Source organism: Ursus maritimus, unplaced genomic scaffold (genome assembly GCF_017311325.1).
Source record: "Ursus maritimus isolate PB19 unplaced genomic scaffold, ASM1731132v1 scaffold_21, whole genome shotgun sequence".
NCBI classification, from domain to species: domain Eukaryota; kingdom Metazoa; phylum Chordata; class Mammalia; order Carnivora; family Ursidae; genus Ursus; species Ursus maritimus.
The window spans coordinates 57,096,974-57,118,984 of record NW_024424564.1 but is presented as its reverse complement, the minus strand read 5'-3'; the positions used below and the strand labels follow the sequence as shown (position 1 = coordinate 57,118,984).

The window sequence follows — 22,011 nt, the reverse complement described above, 5'->3', positions numbered from 1 at the left end:
CCCCACCCTCAGGGGTCAGGTCCTGCAGAGGCCCAGGATCCGGGCTGCTCATCCCTAACAGACACCCCTGGCTATACCCATGCCTACTCTCAGGGCTCTTTCAACATTGCCTTGCTGGAAAGAGGGCCTTCCCATTCAGCTGGGAGTTGGAAGAGGCAAAAAGGGGAGAGGGCCCCAGAGATGACAGGAGCTGAAGGACAACATCCCTGGACTATTTAGAGAGGCACCATGAGCTTCCTAAGCCCCAGCTTATCTTTGGAATGCTTAACTGGAAGAAGGTTAAATCAGACAAGTCTTTGTGAGTAAGACCTGAACCCTCTCTGCTTTGTGAACTCTGCCTTCCAATGCCGGCAGGAAAGGGCCCGCTAGGCTAGTCTTCAGGGAGCAAGAAGGAGGGGCCAGGTGGAAGCACCCCACACACTCCCCAAAAGCCAGAAGAGGGAGGAGGCCTAAGAGGCACAGAAGGCAAAGGCAGTGTGAGGAGGGCAGACGAAGGCCGGCCAGGGGATGACCAACTCCGCCTCAGACCAGCACCGGTGGGCGGAAGCCAGCTCTCCCACGTACCCACTGAGCCCCGGGCCCCAGGGGACTCCCCTTCAGGAGCAGCGCCTTGGGAACGGGGTCCTCAAGGAAATATCCAAGGGTTCAGGCCAGGAGCTCTGGCAGGTCTACCAGAGCCACGCCCCAGCCGCTTGCTCAGCCCCTCCCCCCCAGTCCTCACCCTGGGTAGGACGTAGGAAGACAAGGCAGACAGACCGACAGGGAAGGTACGGAGAAAGCAAGAGGGCACATGGAGGGTGCGGAAATGGTGTGACTTCCACCAAAGAATGGCTTCTAAATGCACTCTGAAATCATACACTGCAATCTGTGTTTAAGGGACACTGAGGCAGAGCTGAGAGGCAGAAAACAGGAAGCTGGTGGTGGGTCCCAAAAGGAAAAGGAGTCCATGTACTCTAAGCCTCAAAAGGAAGCAAGGCAGGAGGCAGTTACAGGAATGGTGGCACCAGCCTTGTGGCCACAGCGGGTTGGGAGGGGGTTGGCAACTCCAGAATGGACCATAGAACAACCCTTAATAGTAGAGGCAGTTTTGGTCAGGAGCAAAAGAGTGAGTGCTCACACGAACCCGAGGCAGGGCGTCTTCTGGAGGGCTGTGGAGGTGCTCACGCCCTGCCTGGGTCTCTCACGGGGCCCCAGCTCCCACTCCCAGCACCAACAGGGATGGAGAGAACAGCAGCCCTGATATCTCAGATCCCTGAAAGAGACTTCTGTCTCGGACAGACAGCAAGGGCGAATAAAGGACAGAAGTGGACAGGGAGGGATGCCACGGACAGGTGAAGGATGGGGTAGAACGGACCGGGAAGGGGAACAGAGGAAACCGTGGATGCACAAGAGGAAGAACACAGAGGGGCCACGGACATGGGACAGGACCCTCCCCACACTGCCCTGCTCACCGAGCTGCCGCGATGGGCGACTTCTTGGCAGGGTCCAGCAGACCGCCCAGGCCACCAGCCGGCTCTTCCCCCAAGGAGCGTGTGTCTTTGTTCAGCTGCTGCAGGCGGGAGCTGAGCTCACTGATCACAGTTGGTTTGTCATCTTCGGGCCCAGGGAGCCCCCGGCTCTCCATGGGGTCCCCCCACAGCTTGGACCTTCTCTGGAAGAGGTAGCGAGGGCGAGCAGGTCCGGCAGCGGAGGCCAACCCAGCAGAGGCGGCATGGTGCTGCTGGGCCATGAGCTCGCTGTCCGAGGACTGCTTCAGCAGCGGGTCCCTGAAGGTCACCGGCCCCTTCCCCAGCGGGGACTTGAGCTTGGGCTTGGGAGGCACTGGTGGCTTCTCGAGTAGAAAAGTGTGTCCATCGGCGAAGGAGGTGTGGGTGTCGGTGAGTTCCCCACTCTCCGAGCTCAGGGTGGACATGCTGGACACCGTGGAGATGGTGCTTGTGGTCTCCAGGTGGGGGTCGCTAGAGCTGCGTGTGTCAGCCTCCTCCACCCCTGAGTCGGCCGCAGACTCGGGGGCAGGGGGTGGCTCGCTGCTCGGCTTCCCTGAGGCCGGGCCTGGCACCGTGGTGGGCGAGGGACCTGGGCCAGGAAGTGGGGTGGCCAGCAGGACCCCATTGGCAAACTCTTCAGGAGGCGGCACCAGCCCAATGCGGGCCAGCTCCTCCCTGGTCTCCTCATCACTGGAGGACAGCTGGGCAGGCGGCAAGTTCACAGCAAATACCAGCTCTGGCTCCTCCTCAGAGCTGCCCTGGCCTGGCCCAGAGTCTGTTGGAGGGGTGCTGCCAGGGGGCTGAGCCCGGGGGCTAGCCAGGGGCTCTGCCACCACTGCTGACTGTGTGGGGGCCGGGGCCAGCTCTGGGGTGCCTGGACGCTCCTCTTCAGCCCCCAGCCCGCTGGGCTCCTGCCCATTGCTGGTGGCATGCACAACGATGAGGCCGGCTGGCCGCTGCAGGGATGTATCCAGGACGCTGAGGATCATGGACTTCTTGTCCTCCGGCGACTTACGCTCCTCCCGGGGTGCTTTCTCCGGCTCCCTGCGAGCAGGCACAGGAACCCAGGCGGGGCTCCTTGGGGAGAAGGCTGGGGAGGCCAGGGCCCCTCGCTCAGAGTCGCGGGCCTGTACATCCACAAACAGAGGCCCAGGGCGGTCAGCATCAGGACTGTGCACAGGCGTAGGGGACCGTGAGGGTGCCTGGGAGGCCAGAGCCCGCTCACGGGCAGCCAGGGCGAGGGCCAGGGGAGAGCTGGGATCCAGGGGTTTGCCGGTGAGTGGGTGGATGAAGGTGGAGCCTGAAGGCCCAAGGCTGGGGCCGCTGACCAATGGCTTCAGAGCAGAGACGGGGGAGGGCAGGAGCAGGTCACGGCCGGTGGTGGGGCCGGTCCCCAGAAGGCGCTCATCGATGGAGCGGGAGGGCTGCAGGGAGGGCAGGTCCGCGCTAGGAGGGCTGCCCTCGATGGCTCCCACCGACAGGAACACGGTGGAGCGGCGCCGCTCCTCCAGCCGCCGGTCCTTGGCCGGACCTGGGCCACCAAACGCGAGGCCGGGGCTGTCCGCAGGGCCGTAGTCAAGACTGCTCGGCCGAGGTCCGCGGTGCGTCGGGGAGGGCTCGCGGGCGAAACTGCCGCCGACTGGGCCGGGGCTGCCCACAGCCAGGGCTGCGCGCTCCTGAGCATCCTCCACCTGCAGCTGCTTCACCAGCGGGCTCTTGCGGCGCTGAGGCTTGGAAGGCGCAAAGATGCTGGCGCTGAAGGCGCCCAGGTTGGCATAGGGACTGTCGGGACCTGGTGGCCTTGGCCTACGCTTGGGACGCTCTGGTGGGGTGGCTGCGGGAGGGGGCCGGGGGGCGTCGCCCACCTCCGGCGCAGAATCCTGCAGGATGATCATGGACCGCGCACGCTTCTGCCGCTCGGGGTAGGGCAGCGGACCCAGGGGCACGCCGGAGTCATACAGGCCAGTGGCCCCGGCGCCCAGGCGCGCTTCCAGGCCGGGTTTGAAGCTGGAGCGCACTGTGTCGTAGGCGCGGCCTGGAGGGGGCGGCGGCGAGAAGGCGGGGGGCGGCCCGGAGTCAAAGTAGTAGGGAGCGGGTGGGGGTGGCGGCGCGGTCTGCGGCGGGGGCGGGATGCCACGGCCCTCGCGCACCGGATCTTGCATCGATGTACTCCTTGGGAAGCGTCCCTCCAGCAGGGACGCCAGCTTTTCATCCTCCCCTGCGGACAGAGGGGATCCAGTGAGACAAGGCCCTTGCGGACTCTAGCGCCCGCCTTCTGCAGAGGGCAGCCATGGTCCCAGACGCAAGGGTTGCGAAGACGCGCCCTTAGAAATTGGCGGGAAGCGCTAACCAGACTGGGAGGACGGAGTCAGGGAGGGCGTGGAGGCAGGGGTTGGAGAGCAAAAGAGAAGGCGCGGAGCTCAGAGCATGGAATCTGAGCAAGGCCCCTCAGTCTGGGCTCCTCTCCGGACACCCAGGCTCTGCACCCCAACCCCGGTGCTGGCTTGGGAGGGCTCTTGGGAAGACTTGGGGAAAGGAATTAGCTCAGATACAAGGCAGAGGAGGGCTCCACCAATGGACTGAGAAAGGACCCAAACTCTGACAGGTATACCCCGTCGGGGCCAAGACCTGCCCAAGCCCCCCCCCCCCCCCCCCCCACACCCCCCACATCCTCAGTCATGAAGACAGAAGTGCAGAGCAGACGCAGGTGGCTGGCACAGGGCTTCCATCCAAGACTGAGCAAGGCTACATCACAACAGTGGGACAAGCAGGCGTTGCTGGGAGTTCCTTGGTGGCAACCAGAGACGGGAGGAAGAGAGATGGCCAGACGCCTAGAGTGATGAGCAGTGGGTGGGGCTTGGGAGATGACCCAGTCAAGAGAGATGGCTAAATGTGGGGTGTGACTGCAGCGGTGAGGTATCATGAGGTCCCAAGGAGACAGGTGCAGAAGGCAAAGAAACTAAGGACACAGCCTTTAGAAGGATCCACATTAGGTGTGGTACGTGCGGGATTTTTTTTTGGGGGGGGCGCATTAAAGACTGAACAGGTACAGCCTGAGAACTGAGGGAAGAACCAAGAAATGTTGTCCTAAAGCCCTGAGGAGGTGAGTGTCACAAAGGAGGGAACAGAAAAATCAAATGCCAGTTAAGGTTAGAGAGGGACTGGTCATGTGTGCACTGGAAGGAATGCCCTGGAAACCACTGGTGACCCTGGTGGGAGCAATTTCCGTTTTGGGTATGGACAGAGCTAGCCTGACTCAGGCTGAGGAGAAGGCTGGGGAGAGGAGACAGCAAGTATAGGTGGCTTCTGGAGAAGACTGGCTGTGAAGGAGAAGGCAGACACAGAGCATACCTGGGACGGGGGGCAGGCAGGTTCAAGGGAAGGTAAGTCTAGGGTTAGAAACTTGACATATATTCACTCTACAGAGGGAGCAGCCAGAATGGGGGTAGAAGACCCAGGGACAGGGATGCTGGTGTCTATGGAAGGTACAGGAGGGTGGCACCAGTGGACAGGAGGGGGGCACGGACACTGGACGCGGAGCGCGGTGGATGGGGGTTGCAATCTGGGTAGGGAGCAGTGGATCGTGTAAGGAAGCCTCAAGGGTTTCTTTTGGCACAGTGTCTCTGGATTGGGGGAAGGACTGACCCCACATATGTCCACCAACAAGGAGATGCCTACGCTGTGACCTAGGAGAGGCAGTTCTCAGACAGAAACTGGAAACTCCAGTTGAAGGGTTGGGAGAGAAAGGGTCCTCCAGCCCAACATCCACCCCAGCCCCAGCCCCATTCCTTCCGGCCCCGTGCAGCCCCCAGCCCAGCCATACCTACAGACTTGGTCCGAGGAATCCCCTTCCGCAGGGAGCCGGGCAGCTTCTCTGGGCCTGGGAGGCCCTGGCGCTCAAACAAAGACTGTGGGAGTTGGGGGGTTATACGTAGGTTCTGGGGCACGGGGGCCCCCAGTTCTCCACCCAGGCCCAGCCATCCTCCTAAACCTGAGATCAAACACCCCATGCACTAATTCCAATGGTACTGGCACCGATGGGGCCTGACCCAGGACTCAGACCCAGGCCCTGAGGTCTCCAGGGAGCAGGGGCACAGCCAGTGGAGGCCTGGGCACAGAGTACTGGGTAGGGTTGATGTGGATGGGGCCCCGAAGATGCCAAGTGAGAGGAGTGGCAGGGGGACAGAGACACGCTGCACTGTACCCTCGTTAGGGCTCGGTGCTCTAAGTGGTCCTGGGTGTGGCTACGCAGGAGGTACTGAAACCCACAGCCAGAGGAGTGAACACAGCACTACGTTAAATGTGGCCATTCTGGGGCTAAGATTTCCCCACGTGTAAGAGGAGAAGCCACGGGGTCCTTCGCCCCCACCCTTGGAGATAGGGTCCAAATAATGGACTTCCACCCCAGAAAAATGCATACACACCCAGCAGGGGACATGGAACTCCGACCCCCATGCTCCCCCTGCCTCCCCACTCTCCGTACGCCCCAGCTGCTGGGATGACTTACACTGATCTCAGCTGGGGTGATCCTCCGACTTGTGGGCCGCTGTTTGACAGTGGCGGCTCTTGAGTCGGCGTCTGCGATGTCTGGCCTCAGTGTAGGCTCCGCGGCGGCTGCCAGGATCTCATCCAGTTTCTCTGCACAGCCAAGGGAGGCACCATCTCAACCACCCGGACCCTGACCCGGCTCCATCCCTGTGCAGCCCCACTGCAGAGTCCTCCCCGCAAGGCTGGTCCACCTGCTGCTGCTAGTGGAGCCACTGGACCCCGCCCACTCCCTGTCCCTTCCTCCAGACCCAAGACTGGGGAGACTGGGAGCCAAGCAACATGCAACCCATCTGAGTCCCACGGCCGTTCTGTCCTCAGGGGCTGGTCCAGGTCACCCCCTCGAGCCCCACTCCAGGAAAAGCCCGACTGACCATTAGGGAGAGGACCAGGGGAGACAGCACTGTTTGGAGCCCGGAGTCTTCCTGAATTTCCCTTTGCCCTCTCCCTCTTCTCCTCAGCACCTGCCATTTCTCTTCAGTCTGTGGCCCCTGCTGCACCAAAAGATAAGCTGCTCCTGGGGGCTGCAGCCCGAGGACAAACCCTGGTGTACAGCAGGTGCCCGTTAAAGATGCGAATAAGATGAGTAAACAGGACCCTTCTGAAACAGAACTCACAGTCCCAGGCTGAGGTCCTAAAAAAAACGGCCCTAATGCAGATTAGGAGGCCAAAGAACCTTGGGTGGGAGGTGCCAAGAAAAGAAGAAGATATTGGGAGGGTTGATGCTGAAGGGGCGAGGAGGGAGGTAAGGAAGAGGGGCCGACAGAGACCAAGGCCCAAGAAGGGAGCAAGGCACCAGCAGGCCTCAGGCAGCATTCAAATCCATCATAAAGAAAAGCTATGTTTGCTTGTTTTTACTAAAGCTATTTAATGTTTTTAAAAGTGGTGTTTTTGGTTGTCAAAATGACTTGGAAATCTTGTTGAACACGTGTGTCTGGGAGCAAGCAGCTCTGCTTGGATGACTGGGGTGGTGCACTCAGGGCCAGCATGTGGGGTGCGGTAGGGGTTGAGGCCAGCTCCTGTGCCCACAGTGGCCCCACCTCACCCCACTCATCACTCAGGCTCTGAATCCCCAAGCCCCTAGAGGCTCTGCCCAGCCCAGAGGACTGTGTGTCTGGTCATGCTTGGCCTCTCATAAAATGCCCCCTGTCAGAGGACACGGTCAGCCCCAACACCTCCCACCAGCACCTCCTGCCTCTTCCACCCCCTCAGCAATTGGGGAAGTAAGTCCGCTCCTCCCAGCTGGTGGGCACCCAACCCAGACCAGACCCACACCACGTTCCCACTCTGTCCTGACTTAACCTCTCTGTGACTCAGTTTCCTTATCTGATCAAGTGAGCATAAAAACGGCAGCTGCTTCAGTGTCTGTTGCAAGAACTGGCAGGGACATAAGAAGGCCTGGTTCAGGGTTAGCACTGAAGACACACTGCTCCTCATCTCCCCAAAGAGCCTGTGGGCTCCCAGAATCTCCTGAGTGTCCAGCCTGGGCCCTGAATAATACAGGAGTTCAACAAAAGTTACAAGTCACCAGCAGAACCAGCTCCATCTACAGACTAGCTCGCAGGTCCTGTGCGTGGCTCCCCGCACCACTGGGAGGGCTCGTGAGAGAGGTCACCGTCTTTGTTTTTGGAACGAAGCAGATCATTTCCCTTTGGAAGCCGAAACCACCATCACCTCCCTTTGTTCAGTCCCTGGTGACTTCTGGTTAGAAGAGCTTGCCGTGACCCTTCTCTCATTCCTCAAAATCATACAAAGAAGATGCTGACAATGCCCTCATTTTACCAAGAAGAAACTGAAGGTCTGCGAGAGAAAGCGCTCCAGATCACAGATCCAGTAAGTAAGAGATCAGACTTAACAACCATGTTATCCAGAAACCGCAGACGTGAGCAGAGAAGAAACATTTCCACGGGGCACGCGCTCACCTGAGCTGTGGATTTTAGAAGCTGCATCTCTAGGTCCAGAAGAACTGAATCCCAGAAACCAGAGCAGTGTGTACATGAATGTTGTTGGACATGGGGAGGGGGTGCTGGGGCCAGGCAAGAATTATTTCCAAAAGGGAAAGAAGCAAGAATTCTGCAAACTATAAGCTGGTGAGGGGGACAACAATCCCCACCATTATTAGAAATGCATTCTGAAATAAATTACTTTAGATACTTAAAAAAGACAATGAAGCCCATTAGGAACCAGGTCTAGGGCACTGGGCCTCACATACACCAGCTCTCAAGATTCCATATGCGGTGGGGACACAGCTCGGGGTGCAGCTGCTTAAACAATCAGAGCCCAAGCAGGAATGAGGGGCCGCGGGGACGATGAACTGCCCATCACTTCCCCTACAACTGGAAGAAGTACACAGACCACAGCATAGCACCCTGGGAGCCCTGCTAATGAGCTAAGGGACAGAACCAAAATATTCCAGGAATAGCTTGTATGCCTGCCTCATAGGGTGAAGAAAAGGGTCCCTAGAGAACACCTAGTTTTAATACCTCAAAAGACACTGGGGAAAGCACCTAACCTGGGACTGGGGCAAGGAGCAACAGGAGAGCTCCGAAGGTAAGACTGTAGGCCATAATGAAGAGCCAGGGCCCCGACAGTCGGGGCCAGCGCATCCCTGGCACAGCGAAGGCCCTGTGGATCCCAGAATAAGGGATGGGTGGGCCCCAGGCACACAGACGAAAGAGTGAACACACCTGCCTGGGGCCACAAAGCCACCTCAGGCTTCCATCAGGCTCTGACTCCTATGTAGCCGAAAGAGTCCCCTCTCCACTCGAGAGAGAGGGAAGAGGCTGGCAGAGGCCAGGCCCTGAGATCTCACCAGAGGCTGGACCTCAGACTCTGCCCCCACATGGAGGCGGCATCCCTTACAGCAAGGCTAGACACACAGAACGTAAAGGAAGGAGCCTCCAAGGGTACAGGTGAGGCCTGAAGGGAGCAGCAGGGGGTGGTGAAGTCAACAGCCTGGGCTATGTTGGGCAGAGGAGCTCGGAGCTCCCTCCCCAGTGCTGTGGGGCCCAGACCCCTGCTCTGAAGGGACAATCACCAGCACCGGGCCTGACCCCACAACAGGTTAGCCCAGAAATGGGACCCACACACCAGGCACAAGAAGCCCCCAGGAAACAGGCAGAAAGGAGCAACATGGGCCAGAGCTGAGCACCCAGTGCTCCCGCCCCCACTGGCCCAGCCACCATGCTCCCTGAGGAGACCCACAGCTGAGCCCTCTGAACCCTTCCCCTACCCAGCTGCAGGACATGCACATGCTACGCCCTCCACTGGAGACCCTCCCAGCGCTGCCTCACCGGCTGCCTCTGTGGCCCTCACACCCCACTCCACCCCAACTCACCTGAGCCCCCAAAGCCAATGGCTGTGCCTATCACACCCCCACAGAGCCACAGCCCTGGGAACTCCCCATCCATCCTTCCCCAGCTCCCTCTACTGTGCCCACACCAGATTCCCAGGGAGAAGGCCAACAGGAAGGTACAGCCCAGGCTTCTAGACCACCATGACTTGCAATGGAATCTCCTCACATATCAGCACTTCCCTCGACAGGGATCAGGTAAAGCTGGGGGCCTGGGGAACCAGCAGATGACTCACCCCCTTTCCTTCTCCGAATGGAGGCTTGCAATCAAGAAACAGAGCAAAGGGGGTAAGAGGCAGGCTTCATCCCTTGGCATCCGGGCCCCCTTCCCATCCCCATTTCCCCATCTTTCCCACTTACCACCCCTCCCAACAACCAGGACCTCCCAGATCCCCTACCGCCCCTGGCGTGGCAAATGTGCCCAAACGCCAAGTTGATACACGGCTTGAAACTCAAGGTGGAAAAAACCACAAGCAGGCACATACGCTTGTGTGCATGCATATCCGAGCACGTGCACGCACACACACGCGCATAAAGGGGTTCATGCACACACATCTGGAGATGTCCACACACGACCAAATCATACTTGGTTCAATCAGTTGTTTGTTCAGAAATGAAGGCACCCCACACACACAAAAAAAACAAGTTCAGAGGCTACTAATAGCTTCAGCGGTCACCCCTGAGTATTCTGTGCACGGTGTTTCCAACAAAGGGCAGGTCAGTGTGTTCGCCAGACCACGGCCATTCAGGGACCAGACACTGGCACGGCACCTGCCCCGACATTCTCATCACAAAAGAAAAAGGGACCCGAAAGTTCCAGACTTCTCATGGGAAAGCCAAAGAACAGGAGGGGCTCAGAGCCACCAAGGCCCTCCCTGGTCTGAGTTTCCACCAATCTCTGCAGCCCCAGCACATTACTGGTCCAAGCAGATGAACATGTGGTGACCACAAGGAGCCCCCCATGCTGAAGGGCACTAGGAGTGTCCCACCCTTCCTCCTCCTCCCACCACCTGACTCAGGAGGAGGGCTCCTATCCTAACTTGTACAGCTCAATCCCATTTCTGCCAACCACCTCAGGCCTTCGTTTTCTGGACATCCCTCTACTCACACCACCCCCCACCAGGACGCTCTTTACCTCCTCTCCCTCCTGCAGGACCTGGCTTCTCCCAGACACCCACCGAGCAGCAAGCCACCGTCTGGGCGTGAGCCCCCACCCTTGCCACCTGCTTTTTCTGTGGGCTCACACCTGCCTTTCTTTCCATATGTTCAGGTCATCTTCTCAATGGACTACAGCATCCTAACAGGCTCTATCACTTCTCAACAATGTGGCAGAGAATTGGCATGTTTATGCTGCCGATAAACCCATAGGTCTAATTTCTATCTTATAAAAGCACAAACACTGGATCGTGGGATGATCCCTTAGGTGCTTGGGGAAGCCCTGATGCTGGCCTGGCTCCCTCAAACCTAGAGAAAGTCAGCCAGTGGTCTGACTTCCCAGGACAGCTATCCCCTGGAGGCAGTAGTGTCTTCTCCTTCTCTGAATGCAGCTATATAAAGAGTCTGGGTCCCGCTTCAACAAAAGCTATGACCCCTCCTCCCTCAGCAGTATGGATGGAGACTCTGTGCTAAGCTGTCCCTTTGTCCTCCCCCAGATTCTGTTAGGGTAAAAACTGGTGGAAACAATACTGGCCTGAGGCAGCGAGAGTGAGCCCCTCTAGAAGACAAGGGTGTGCAGAACAACCCTGTCACACAGCAGCAGGAGTACCCCAGATGAGTGCAGAGAGGAAGGAGGCTCTACTATTCACTGGTTTCTTCAGACAGAAGCATCCCAGAAAGCAGAAGGCAATTCTGTTTCCACAGGGCTCAGTCCCCTGATCCCTGGATGTCCATGCACCTCTCCGTGCAGAACTAGGAGGATCCCTTCTGATCATGTACCTGAACATGGCTATGTTGACAGCCTCTGGAAGGAACTCCTGGGACCCACCCACTACAGCCTTGGTCTACTGTCTAGCCAGACCCAGCTGCCTACTGGTACTGGTTTATTGATCAGTCTGGATTTTAATCAGTGTGACAGATCAGCTCCCCATGACTAGTCTTGGACCCTTGTGACCCTGGGGCTTCTCTGCCTCACTCTTCAATGAGCAGGTTTAGTGGGGTATAGAATTCTAGGTGGAAAAGCATTTTGATTCAAGACTTTTATTTTTCCATTGTCTTCTAGCGTCTACTACTGCTGATGAGAAGTCTGCTGTCGGTCTAACCATGGTTTCTTTTTCTAAGTCATCCAGCTTCTTTGGTAGTTAAGATTTTTCTTTTGTCTATGGTGTCATGAAGTTTTAGTATGACAGGTCTAGATGTAGATTTGTTTTTATTTCCTTGCTTGGAACTTATACTTCTTCAAAATGGAATTTCATGTCCTTGTTCAATTTCAGAAAATTCTTAGCCACTTACTCTTCAAATATTGCCTCTTCCCCAATCAGTTCATTCTTTCCCTCTGGAGCTTTCATTAGACTGGGATTTTCTCACTTGTCCTCCATTATCTCTTATCTGCTCTTTAATAGTTCGCATCTCCCTATCTTTCTGAGCTGCATTTTAGGGTAATTTCCTCAGAATTATCTTCTAATTCACTGTTTCTTTCTTCAACTGAGTCTAGTATATTGTTTATCCCAGTCATGAATTTTTTTAATCTCAGTGACTATACTTTCTGTTTCAGTAACAGTTCTTTAGGGATCCTTTTTAAAAATCTGCATATTCCTTTGGGCGGGGGCAGGAGGAGAACTGTCCTTTATGGGATGTCATAAAGGGCTGTCCTTTATGAGTTCTGTTACTTCCTTAAACTTTGTATTTAAACACCTCATTTCGTGTCTTTCTTATTCTTCTACGATTTCCAGCTCTTTTGATGCTAATGCCAGTCCCTGGGCTTGGTTCTAGTTTTCCCACTTCCCATGGGTCCACAGCCACATCTCTTGGCTTTGTGGAAGCATCAGAGCCCTAACCCCTGCCCTTAGGGTCTATATACTGTCCTGAGCCCTCCTGGACTATGGAAGCATTATCAACTTCCTCTCACTTCCTTAACTGATTTTATTAACTTTATTCTTGAGACCTGGGAAATTCCTCTTCCTTTATTTTGAGTTGGCTATCTATTTTTGACTTTTACTTTATTCAGAGTATTTATGGGGAAGAAAAGTATGACCATGTCAGCTTGGTCTATCTTGGTGGCTGTCCTCCTCCTCCTACCCTGCAGTCAAGAGTACCTGTTTGGAAGGGGGGTAGCTCAACCTGTGGCCAGGACAAGGTCAAGAATCACCCTATTAGTAAGGTCAGCAATAATCTGGGGGGACAAATAAGTGTTCTTTCTATGGCTGGGGAAGAACAAAGCCTGAAGCCAGGGTTGAGGGCCAGTCTAGAACCAGGATCAGGGCCTTTCCTGTGGCCAGGACTAGGTCAGAACTCAGCCTAGGACCAGAGTGAGCATTCCTTTCATGGCTAGAGCCATAGTAAAGTCTGGGACTAGAACTGGGTTTGAATTACAGGAAGATAGAGCATGTTAGCTGTCATGTATATCAGGACGTGCCCATTGTTAACTGCCACATATGTCAGGACATGGTCGTGTATATCTGGACATGCCCGTGATGAGGCTATTAATGGTCACATATATCAAGGCATGCCCACAATGAGGCTATTAGGGGCCATCCTGGGATCATGCCCACAACATGCCCCACCAAAGCCCTGACACACTCTTATTTGCCTCTTGTAGCTCACGAGGGCCTATCCCATCATCATACTAGCGATGTTCACACAGCCCTGTCAGGTCAGCAGCTCACTGTAACCCCTGCTTAACTGATGAGTGAACAGGTGCTAAGGAGGCAAAACTAAGCACAAAGATAACACAACTAGTGCCAGCAGAGCCAGGCAGAGCCCAGGCCCCCTGACTCCTGCTCATTCCTCATTTGGGTGAAATGAAGGAGCGAAGTCAAACTGGAGGCGTGCAGAGCCAGAGGCAGCAGGCACACATGCATGCAAACACACTGGAAGGCCAGGTCCTGCTCCCTGACCATCAGTCCTGGTTGGTTCACTGTCCATCTCTAGCCCTCAGGCCATCCACGTGTCATCCCCCTCCTCGCCACTTCGGCACCCACCCGTTTACCTTTGACCCTCTTACCAGACCTCCATACGTTTGTCTGGCTGTCCTTCCTCCCTTCTATCTCTGCCTGGCTTTGGTCCCAGCTCACACTGCCTGGCTTCCCACCTGGGCTGTGTGCCCACCGTCCACCCCTGCTGCTCACCAAGTTCCTCAAGTTCAGCCGTCATGGACTTGGAGCGCAGGGTCAGCGTGGTGCTGGGGGCCCTCTTGGGGGGCGGCGGGGCTGCAAAGAAGAGGGAGGCCTTGGACCTCCTGTCTAGCAGCAGGCAGCGCGGCGTGGCCAGGTGCAGGTGCCACTTGCGCTCCACCGCCTGGATCTCCTCGTACTCCCGTGAGGATGAGTCGCACTGCGCCAGGATCTTGTTCAGGCTGCGGCTAGATGCAAACTTCTTCATGGCGCTGGGGGCTCAGGGGGTGCTGAGGGCCCGGTGGGGCCAGGGTTGTTGGGGCCTCAGGAGGTAGGTGGTCAAGGGCCCCAGTGGGGGTCACAGTGCTGGCCAGCTCCTGCCTGAGTGCCCACCCAGTAGGCTCCGAGGGCTGAGCCAGGGGGCACCAGAGCCATGAGGTGGGGGCTGGGAGGGGTCTCCCGGCAGGCGGAGCTCCCGCTGCTCCAGGGCTCCCCCCAGGCCCTGGAGGCCACTGCCCCTCAGGGGACCGGGGTGTGTCTGGCCGAGCCAGGACCTGGGCTGGGCCGGCCCAAGCTGGCAAAGCCTCCTGGGCCCGGGCTGTGCCGCGACGTCGCGGGGAGAAGACGCTTTTCCTCTTCCCTCAGGTGCCGCCTCCCCCTTCCCTCCGACAATAAGCGGCGGCAGCGTCAACCTCACAGTTGCTATGGCAACCCCGGCCTCCAGGCAGCTGCTGACAGTGTCGGGAAGGAGGGCTCTTCCACGCCAGGGGCTGGGGGGACGCCGGGAAGGAGGGGGTGGGGATCTGAGGAGGGGCAACCTGGGGTCAGGGGTCAGAGGCTGGGGGCCAGGGTTGGCAGTCTAACATCGGGAAGGTACCCAGGCCATGAATGTGGCCATTTCACCTGGTTTAGGCACCTGACGTCAACAGTCTGGGGTCAGGGGGTGGGGAGCGGGGTGGGGGCCTGGGGTCAAAGGTCTAAGGTCAGGAGTCAGAGGGGGACGTCTGAGGACGGAGGTCTGAAGCCTGGCCCCTCACCTCTGCGCCGAGCCCCATCTTCTTCCGGCTTCCTCGTCACAGATACAACCTTCATGACGAGCCGGTTCCCGCCCTGGCGGATCAGAGCCACCACCTGCTTGTGCCCGACCTTCACCACGTTCACCCCGTTCACCTGGGACAGAGAGGCGGGCGGGGGGCGTTCCAAGTGTGTCCTCCTCAGGACTCAGAGGGCAGCACCCCACCTGGCTGCACAGGTACCGGCCTCACCTCGATGAGGAAGTCTCCGGTGCGCAGCCCCGCCCTCCAGGCCACACCCTCCACGTCCACCGACTCAAGGTACTGGAGCGCGGGGAAGGCGGGCGTGGGCGTGAACTCCTCGATGGGGGTCTCTGCTGCAGGGGAGCGCAGTTAGGAAGGGGCTCCACCAGCGTGGTCCAGGTGCAAACAGTGCCGCACCGCCACCTCCCCCAAGTGTTCACCATGCTGAACCAGGGACAGTCGAGGCAGGGTGTCCTGGGGCCGCCGCCGGTAGAAACCCGCCCTCAGGCCCGCCCGGGGGGGACTCCCATTCCATGAGACGCGCTCCAGCAGGGATCTTGGAAAGCAACAGGGCCAAGACACTACTGCCTTGTACTGAGACGTTCCAAACCAGGATCTAGCCGGAGCAGAGGGGCAAGGCAGAGTGGGGCCAGAAAAAGAGAGGGTCAGGGGCAAGGCAGGGGCCAAACTAGCAGGGAGAGAGGGAGTGGGGGAGGCAGGGCCAAGGGACTGGGCAGGGGTGAGGTAGGAAGGGGAGCAGCGAGGAGGGGCAGAGACAAGAAACACCCCAAGCGGGGCGCAGCCCCTGCCAGCCTGACACCCCAGCCCCCCACACACTCACGGGGCGCCTACTCTTCATTACCTTTGGCTCCACGGAGCACAAAACCGAAGCCCTCGTGGTCCCGTTTCTGCAGGACAGCCACCTTGTCGTCAATGACATAATCACTGGTGGAGGAAAGCAGGGAGGGATGAGGAGAGCCCCGTCAGAGAGAGAGCACAGCTGGCCAGGCTGACCCCATGTGTGCCCCAAACAGGATCCCACAGTCACAGCCCACCCCAGAAAGTTGCCCTTGGACTGACGCGGGAAGGCAGAAGACAGCGGTGGGCTGGGTAGCACCTCCCCTCCTCTGACCTCTTCGTCCCCAGGCCTCCTCGACCAGCTCTGTCCTCCCTCCATATCCGACGTCCCATCCGCATGCACGCCTACCCTTGCCCACCTGCCCACCCGCCCCCACCTGTACCTGTGTGAAGTGAGGCTGTCATAGGAGCCCACTGTGTAGTGGCGGAAAAGGCGCTTCGTCCGGTCCTCCCGGGTTTCTGAGGGGAGTTTAGGAGCTGATGGAGGGCCACATCCTCCAACTGGCCTGAACTGCCCCTCAGCCATGCTGCTTACCAGCCTCTGCCCACACACATAGCCCTGGCCTGGCTGTGCCCACATGGAAGTGGGGGCCCAAAGGTCCATAGGTAAGCAGGCTGAGGGGACCATGCTGGAAATCCTGGCCTCTGGGGGTCGGGGTCCATAATGGGGAGGAGCTTCAGCTCATCTCTCCTGAGTGGCTGCACACAGCAGACGGGGCAAGACCAGGGCCATCTTAAGAGTCAGCAAGCCCCGAAGCTAAGAGCAAAGCAGGCGTGTACGTGTGTGGGCATTCGTGTGTCACCTGGAGTCACATGTAAGTGCTGTGTTGATACAGGCATGTCAGGCTGTAGACCATATACACTGGCATGAAGTGTCACCGGGCCCTCACTGAAACTCTTCCAAGGAGCCCACGCACTCTCAACGTCCCAGGGTCCCTTCCTCCGGAGCCTGCCTCTGAGTGGGCAGGAGGTCCGGGTGTGGGGCTGGGTCCCCTTCCCTGACGTCACTGCATCCCACAAGAGCCTTGCCCCCATTTGTACTCTTGATCTCAAAGTCCCTCGCAGCTGTCGCAGGGCTGGCCAGCTGTGCCCCTACTGCCCCACCCACGGCCTCACTGACGTCCTGTAAGCCTGCAGGTTCCAGTCCACACCTGCAGCCACAACCCTCACCCCCCGCTCTGGGCTTTCTTCCCCAGCAACCTGTAGGTAAGAATCTCCTGACCCTCCTGGCTTCCAGCTTTCCAGCACCTTGGAAGGGCCCCAAGACAGCTCCACCACACCTCACATTACATCCACAGCTCCTCTCTCGTTCCCTATCATTCTAGCACTTCTCAAAATTAACTCATTCATTCAACAAGTATTTAGAGGGCGCCTACTGTGTACCAAGCGCTGTTTGTCTTAGGCCCTGAGAATACAGTGAAGAACAGAACAAAGCCTCTAGCCTGTGGAGTTGACCACCTATTTGAAGAGAGAGGACAGAAAGACAGGAAACAGGTATGTGCGTGACGTGTCAAATGCTGGCAAATGTTAGGGGAGAAGCAAGCAGGACAGGGGTGCAGAGAAGGTCTGCAGTTCTACAGTGGTCACAGGAAGGCTCGTCAGGAAGGGACAGTGGAGGAGAGGCACGCAACGTTAGGGAGCAGTCCGAGGACTCTGTGGGTGCAAGGCTTCCTGGCAGCAGGCACACACAGGGCAAAGCCCACATAGCAGGATTGGCTTGGGATGTCAAGGGACAGCAAGCAGCCTATGCAGCTGGAGCTGAGAGAGTGAGAGAGAGGAAATGAGATCAGAGAGGGAACCTAGGATTGATTGTGAGGTCCTCCTGGGTAAGGACCACGTCTCATGTACTTCTATGATCCCAGCACCTAGTACAGTGCCTGGCACATAACAGACCCTCTAAATGCTAACTGGAAGGACAGATGGGTGGACAACTGGCTGAGTAGATGGGTGGACGGATAGACGGATGGAACGAGATATAGGTAGAAGAACAGATCAGATCAAAAGTAAATAGATATAGAAGTGGATGGAGGGAAAGAGAACGGGCTGGGAGGGTAAGGATGGATCAAACGATAGTAGATGGGTAAATGGATGGATAGGTGGGCTGGGGGGGTTGACAGAGAGGGGACAGCTGGATTGGTAGATTGATGAATGTATTGATCAATAGAGGGTTAGATGGTTGGCTAGGTGGGTAGATGGAAAGAGGGGAGGGCTGGGGGGTTGACAGAAGAGTAGATGAATGGCAAGAAAGGTGAGTAAGTCAAGGGATAGATGGGTACAAACGTAGACGGAGCAGTGGCTGGATGGAAAGAAAGAATTCCTATTAGTATCAGAAGACACAGGTGTTAGGAAAAGTACTGGTCCTGCTTTTTAGGGTCCTGCCACTAATATGACTCTCAGTAAGTCAACAGACCCCTTTAAGCCTCCCCTTGTAGAACAGGAGAATTCTCCTTGGAGGGTCCTCTAGGTGGTGATGGCCTGTAATTATCACCCGAACCTCCCAGTAGCTCCTCTGCTCCCTTCTCTTCTCTTCCCACACATTGCCTGTCGTGCACCTGCACCCACCATCCTGCCGTTCCCAAGGCCAGAGCAGGCCAGGCCTCGTCAGTGCTGGCGGGGGGGGCGGGGGGCATCAGACCCCTTCTTGCCTCTGTCACACCCTTCTCCATACTGACCCAACTCCTAAATGTTCATAGCACCTGCCTGCGAATGACCCCCTCAAACTCACAGTTCATTAGCCTGCAGTTTTTAGATTTAGTCAAATTATATTTATTACATAACACAAATTCATTTTCCAGTTTTATTAATCAGACACATAGAAGCCAGCTGAAGTGAAAACACACAGCATGACCCCCCAGTACTGGAAAGACAGGGAAAGAGGGAAGGAGGGGGAGGAGGCAAGGAGGAAGAGGAAGGGGAAAGGGGAGGAGCTGGCCAGAGCTTTCCAGGTGTCCTACAGATCCTTCTATGCGCACAGGACTTCCCCTCACTTCTCAGCACTCTGCCTGCAACTGCCCCTCTTACCCCTTCTGCTCCGGACAGGTGCCTGGGAGGTACGCTCTCTGATGACCCTGGGCATCAGCCTGGCCCATACATGCTGACACAGTGTCCCCTTTTCGGTCCCTAAGTCCTTCTCTGTCCCCACTCCAGTCTCAGAAACAGATCTTTCTTTGGATCTGGGCCTGTTAGAAGCGGGTTCCCACTCCTGGGCTGCCCTCTGGCCCCTGGCAGAACTCAGCCCCTGGGTCCCAGATCAGAGACTATATAACCAGAGCAGCTAGTGGCTGGGTCTTTAGCTGAGGACAGAAATGACTCCTAGCCCTTGCCAGCAGGCAGCCCCCGCAGGCCTCTCTCCATCTGCCCATCCATGAAAGCATTCCATCTACCCAGATACCTTCTGACGCTCTTCCAGGTGACAAACCCCACAGCCACCCTGGTCTAGCAGCCCTGCAATTGCCCCAAGGCCTATAGCTCCTTCTCCGGGTTACTCCTGCACTCTCCCATCTCCAGAACTTCAGCCCACCCCAGCCCTCTCCACCTCCTCACTCTTTCCTGCCTGGGCCTTTGCCCCAACCCTAAATGACATGCACAATCAAGACAGCATCCCCCAGTCTCCTGCAGCACTGCCATAGCTGCAAAGCTCCACCACCAGGTCCCACGGCCATCTGACCGGCATCACGCTCCCCACCCCAGCCCTGCCACTTCTCCATGCACACACACAGAGCACCTGAAGTGTGGTGGTTACAGCACAGACCCTGCAGCCCACTGCCCACGTCACACATGAGACTGCCCTCCTAGAGATGAACTAACAACTGCCCGCACCTCCTAGACCCGCTGGGACGAGTCAGAGAATGCTCCTATGTAAAAGTGCTGAAAACTATGCCAGACATCCTGACGCAGCTAGGGGCATGCTAGATGCCAGCACGTGTGGATCTAGAACAGCAGGCCATGTGCCAGCAAACAGGCTCTGCCCCATCCCATCAGCTGACCACCTAGCCGACTCCCAGCTGTCCTACAAGGCTGCTCTCCGACTCCTTCCGGCCAACCCAGGGGGCTCCCCTGTGCTCCCACCCGTTACAAGAACACACCAACACCCCTGCTGTAACTATTGTGCACACCTGCTCCTCTCTGGGCAGAGAGCCGCCTCTGTGATCTCGCTCCTAACACAGGGCCCAGCACACATCAAACGCATAATCGAGATTTGCTGTTCTCAAATCCCAGCTCCCTTCCCGGCTTCAAACTCAGCTTCTGGATCCACACAATTCTCAAACCGGAGACTTCACTGCCCTCCCATGGATCAGCACAGGACCCGGTCCCTACTCAACAAGTCCAGAGGCCCCTTCTTCCCCACCCTCCTCCGTGAAGTTGGTACCAGGATCCAAACCTCTGAAATCATTCCCCACCTGGACACACTGCCCCACCTACCCTCCAGAGGCAGAAAACGGGGTTGGCGTCCCTTCCGTGCTCCCAGCCACCAGGAGAGCCGCCAGGGCAAGACAGGGAATGCTTGAGTAAAGGAGTAAACACAGCTGCTCAGGAGCAGGTCAGCAGCCGCACTCCTGCCTCCGTGGGCCCCGGTCACGTTCCACATAGGGCAGAGGTCCAGGCCACACAGGGGTTGGCTCCCCTTGGGAACCCCTCAACCCAGGGCAGTGGAGCACAGCAACACTGGGCCCAAGCCCTCCGTGAGCAGAGAGAGGGACGCGTGCACCCTTGGTCTAGACGCACCGCTGGCAACTACCACTGGTCACCACTCAGGAGGGGGCTCCCTTGTGACACCAGTTCTCCAAGGCAGAAATAACACTCATAGGTCTGGGGGCCTCCTAGGACCCCTGAGTCCTCACTGCAAGGGTATACCCCAGACACACAGCCAGCCCTGGCCTGAGAGCCACAAAAGGAGCAGCCACTGCTTTCTACTGGCAGGACCACCTCAGATCCCAATACCCAGAGGGATCCTTTCTGGAGGCCCAGGCAGTCAGCAAGGTCTGACTAAAGCTGCCCCCAGGCTTAGAAACTGTAACCTTTGCCTTCACATCCTCCCTCCAGGCTAAGGATGCAGCCATCCCCCACCTGCTGCCCTCAGACCATCCTGGCCCCAAGGCACTCACGACAGCCCCTCTGGGCCCAACTGGCCTCATTTCCTCTTGGCTAGTCCAGGCCTCCCTGCACTGCCCACTTGGACAATCTGTCCACTTTGGAAAGACGCCTCTTTTCTCACCCTGACCTCTTTACTTGTCTGCCAGCCACAAAGGAATCTCGCACTCCAAACACCCAGGATTTCTGTGGGGACTATGTGTGTGTTGGGGGGTGTGGGTTATGGTCACTGGGAGTCACATGTGGGATCACAGAGAGATGTGGGGTCACACGATCATACTGTGTGTCCTAGGAGCAGGTCCCATGTGTCTCTAAGGCTGTGAAACGCCCCCACGTGCTCACAAGTACGTCCAGGGTGTGTGCACGCTGTGTCCATCACGTCCACAAGTTTCTGTCCACTTTGAACGTGTGTTTGAGTTTACTCTAGTCTCTTCTCTGTGAATATCCACGGATTCAGCTCCAGGCAAAACCAAAGGGGAGCAGGAAGGGGCAGTGCCCCTCGGGAGCTGCTCGGGGGATGTGGGGTCACTCACCGTGCCGTGTGTCATACTGTCTCATCTGCACCTCTTCCACGCAGTCGGCCGGGAACCAGCCCGTGCGGCCTTTCACGGTCCCCTCCCAGAAACCGCCCTCCCCAATGCTGAGCACTGGAGGGACAGAAGCCAGACAGCTGTCAGGGTGCAGCCGGATACCCAGGAGCCCACCCCACCCACCACCACCTCAGGCTCAAGTGCTGCCCACCACCCCCCTCCTTCAGCCTTTCTCTCCTTCTCTCCCCTTTTCTTCCTTCATCCTCCTGGCTTTTTCCCTGGGAAGATTTTGGGATCCACACAGCAGACAGAAATGAACAGATGGACACAGCACAGGATAGGCATGTGGAGGACAGAAAGACACACAGATGGACACACTCGAGGGGGGACAACAGGCAGAGGCAGGGGCCACAAGCCTGCTCCTGCCCTCCCAGTTGACCCCTCTCCTCCCACCTCTTGAACCAACCCCATCCTTGTTCTGTTGTCCACCCCAGGAGTCGCTGCCGAAAGCTCAGGGTCATTGTGCTGTGGCCAAGAGGTCAGGCCACATGATGGGCCAAAGGAAGGCTGACCTCACAGCTGTCTCCTTCTCAGGCTCCCATGGACGTAGGGCACCCATGAGGATAGGACCCCAATAATGACAGAGGCCCCTATAATGAGAGGAGCTTGTCATGGCAAAGGATCCCCCCAAAACACAGAAAGCGTCAGGGATAGAAACCTTCATAATACACAGACACCCACATAATTGTCGCAGATATCCTCCACAATGGGACAGGGTCCCCACATATTAGGAGGATTTCCAATGAATAAGTCCCAGAAGTGACACAGGAATCCCATAATTGG

At 57.3% G+C, this 22,011-nt stretch overlaps 1 protein-coding gene across 1 annotated transcript in view; it reads right to left on the bottom strand.

Annotated features, from left to right (window-relative positions):
• SHANK3 (SH3 and multiple ankyrin repeat domains 3) overlaps positions 1-22,011 on the bottom strand; it is a 45,429-nt gene that overhangs the window by 7,777 nt on the left and 15,641 nt on the right. The window contains exons 13-22 of the mRNA XM_040637796.1: positions 21,172-21,285; positions 15,931-16,006; positions 15,552-15,634; positions 14,918-15,042; positions 14,690-14,822; positions 13,668-13,748; positions 9,621-9,644; positions 5,995-6,125; positions 5,311-5,395; positions 1,452-3,705 (exon numbers count right to left, since the gene is read on the bottom strand). Coding sequence (XP_040493730.1) covers positions 1,452-3,705; positions 5,311-5,395; positions 5,995-6,125; positions 9,621-9,644; positions 13,668-13,748; positions 14,690-14,822; positions 14,918-15,042; positions 15,552-15,634; positions 15,931-16,006; positions 21,172-21,285 — 3,106 coding nt within the window. The remainder of the gene's footprint in view (positions 1-1,451; positions 3,706-5,310; positions 5,396-5,994; positions 6,126-9,620; positions 9,645-13,667; positions 13,749-14,689; positions 14,823-14,917; positions 15,043-15,551; positions 15,635-15,930; positions 16,007-21,171; positions 21,286-22,011) is intronic.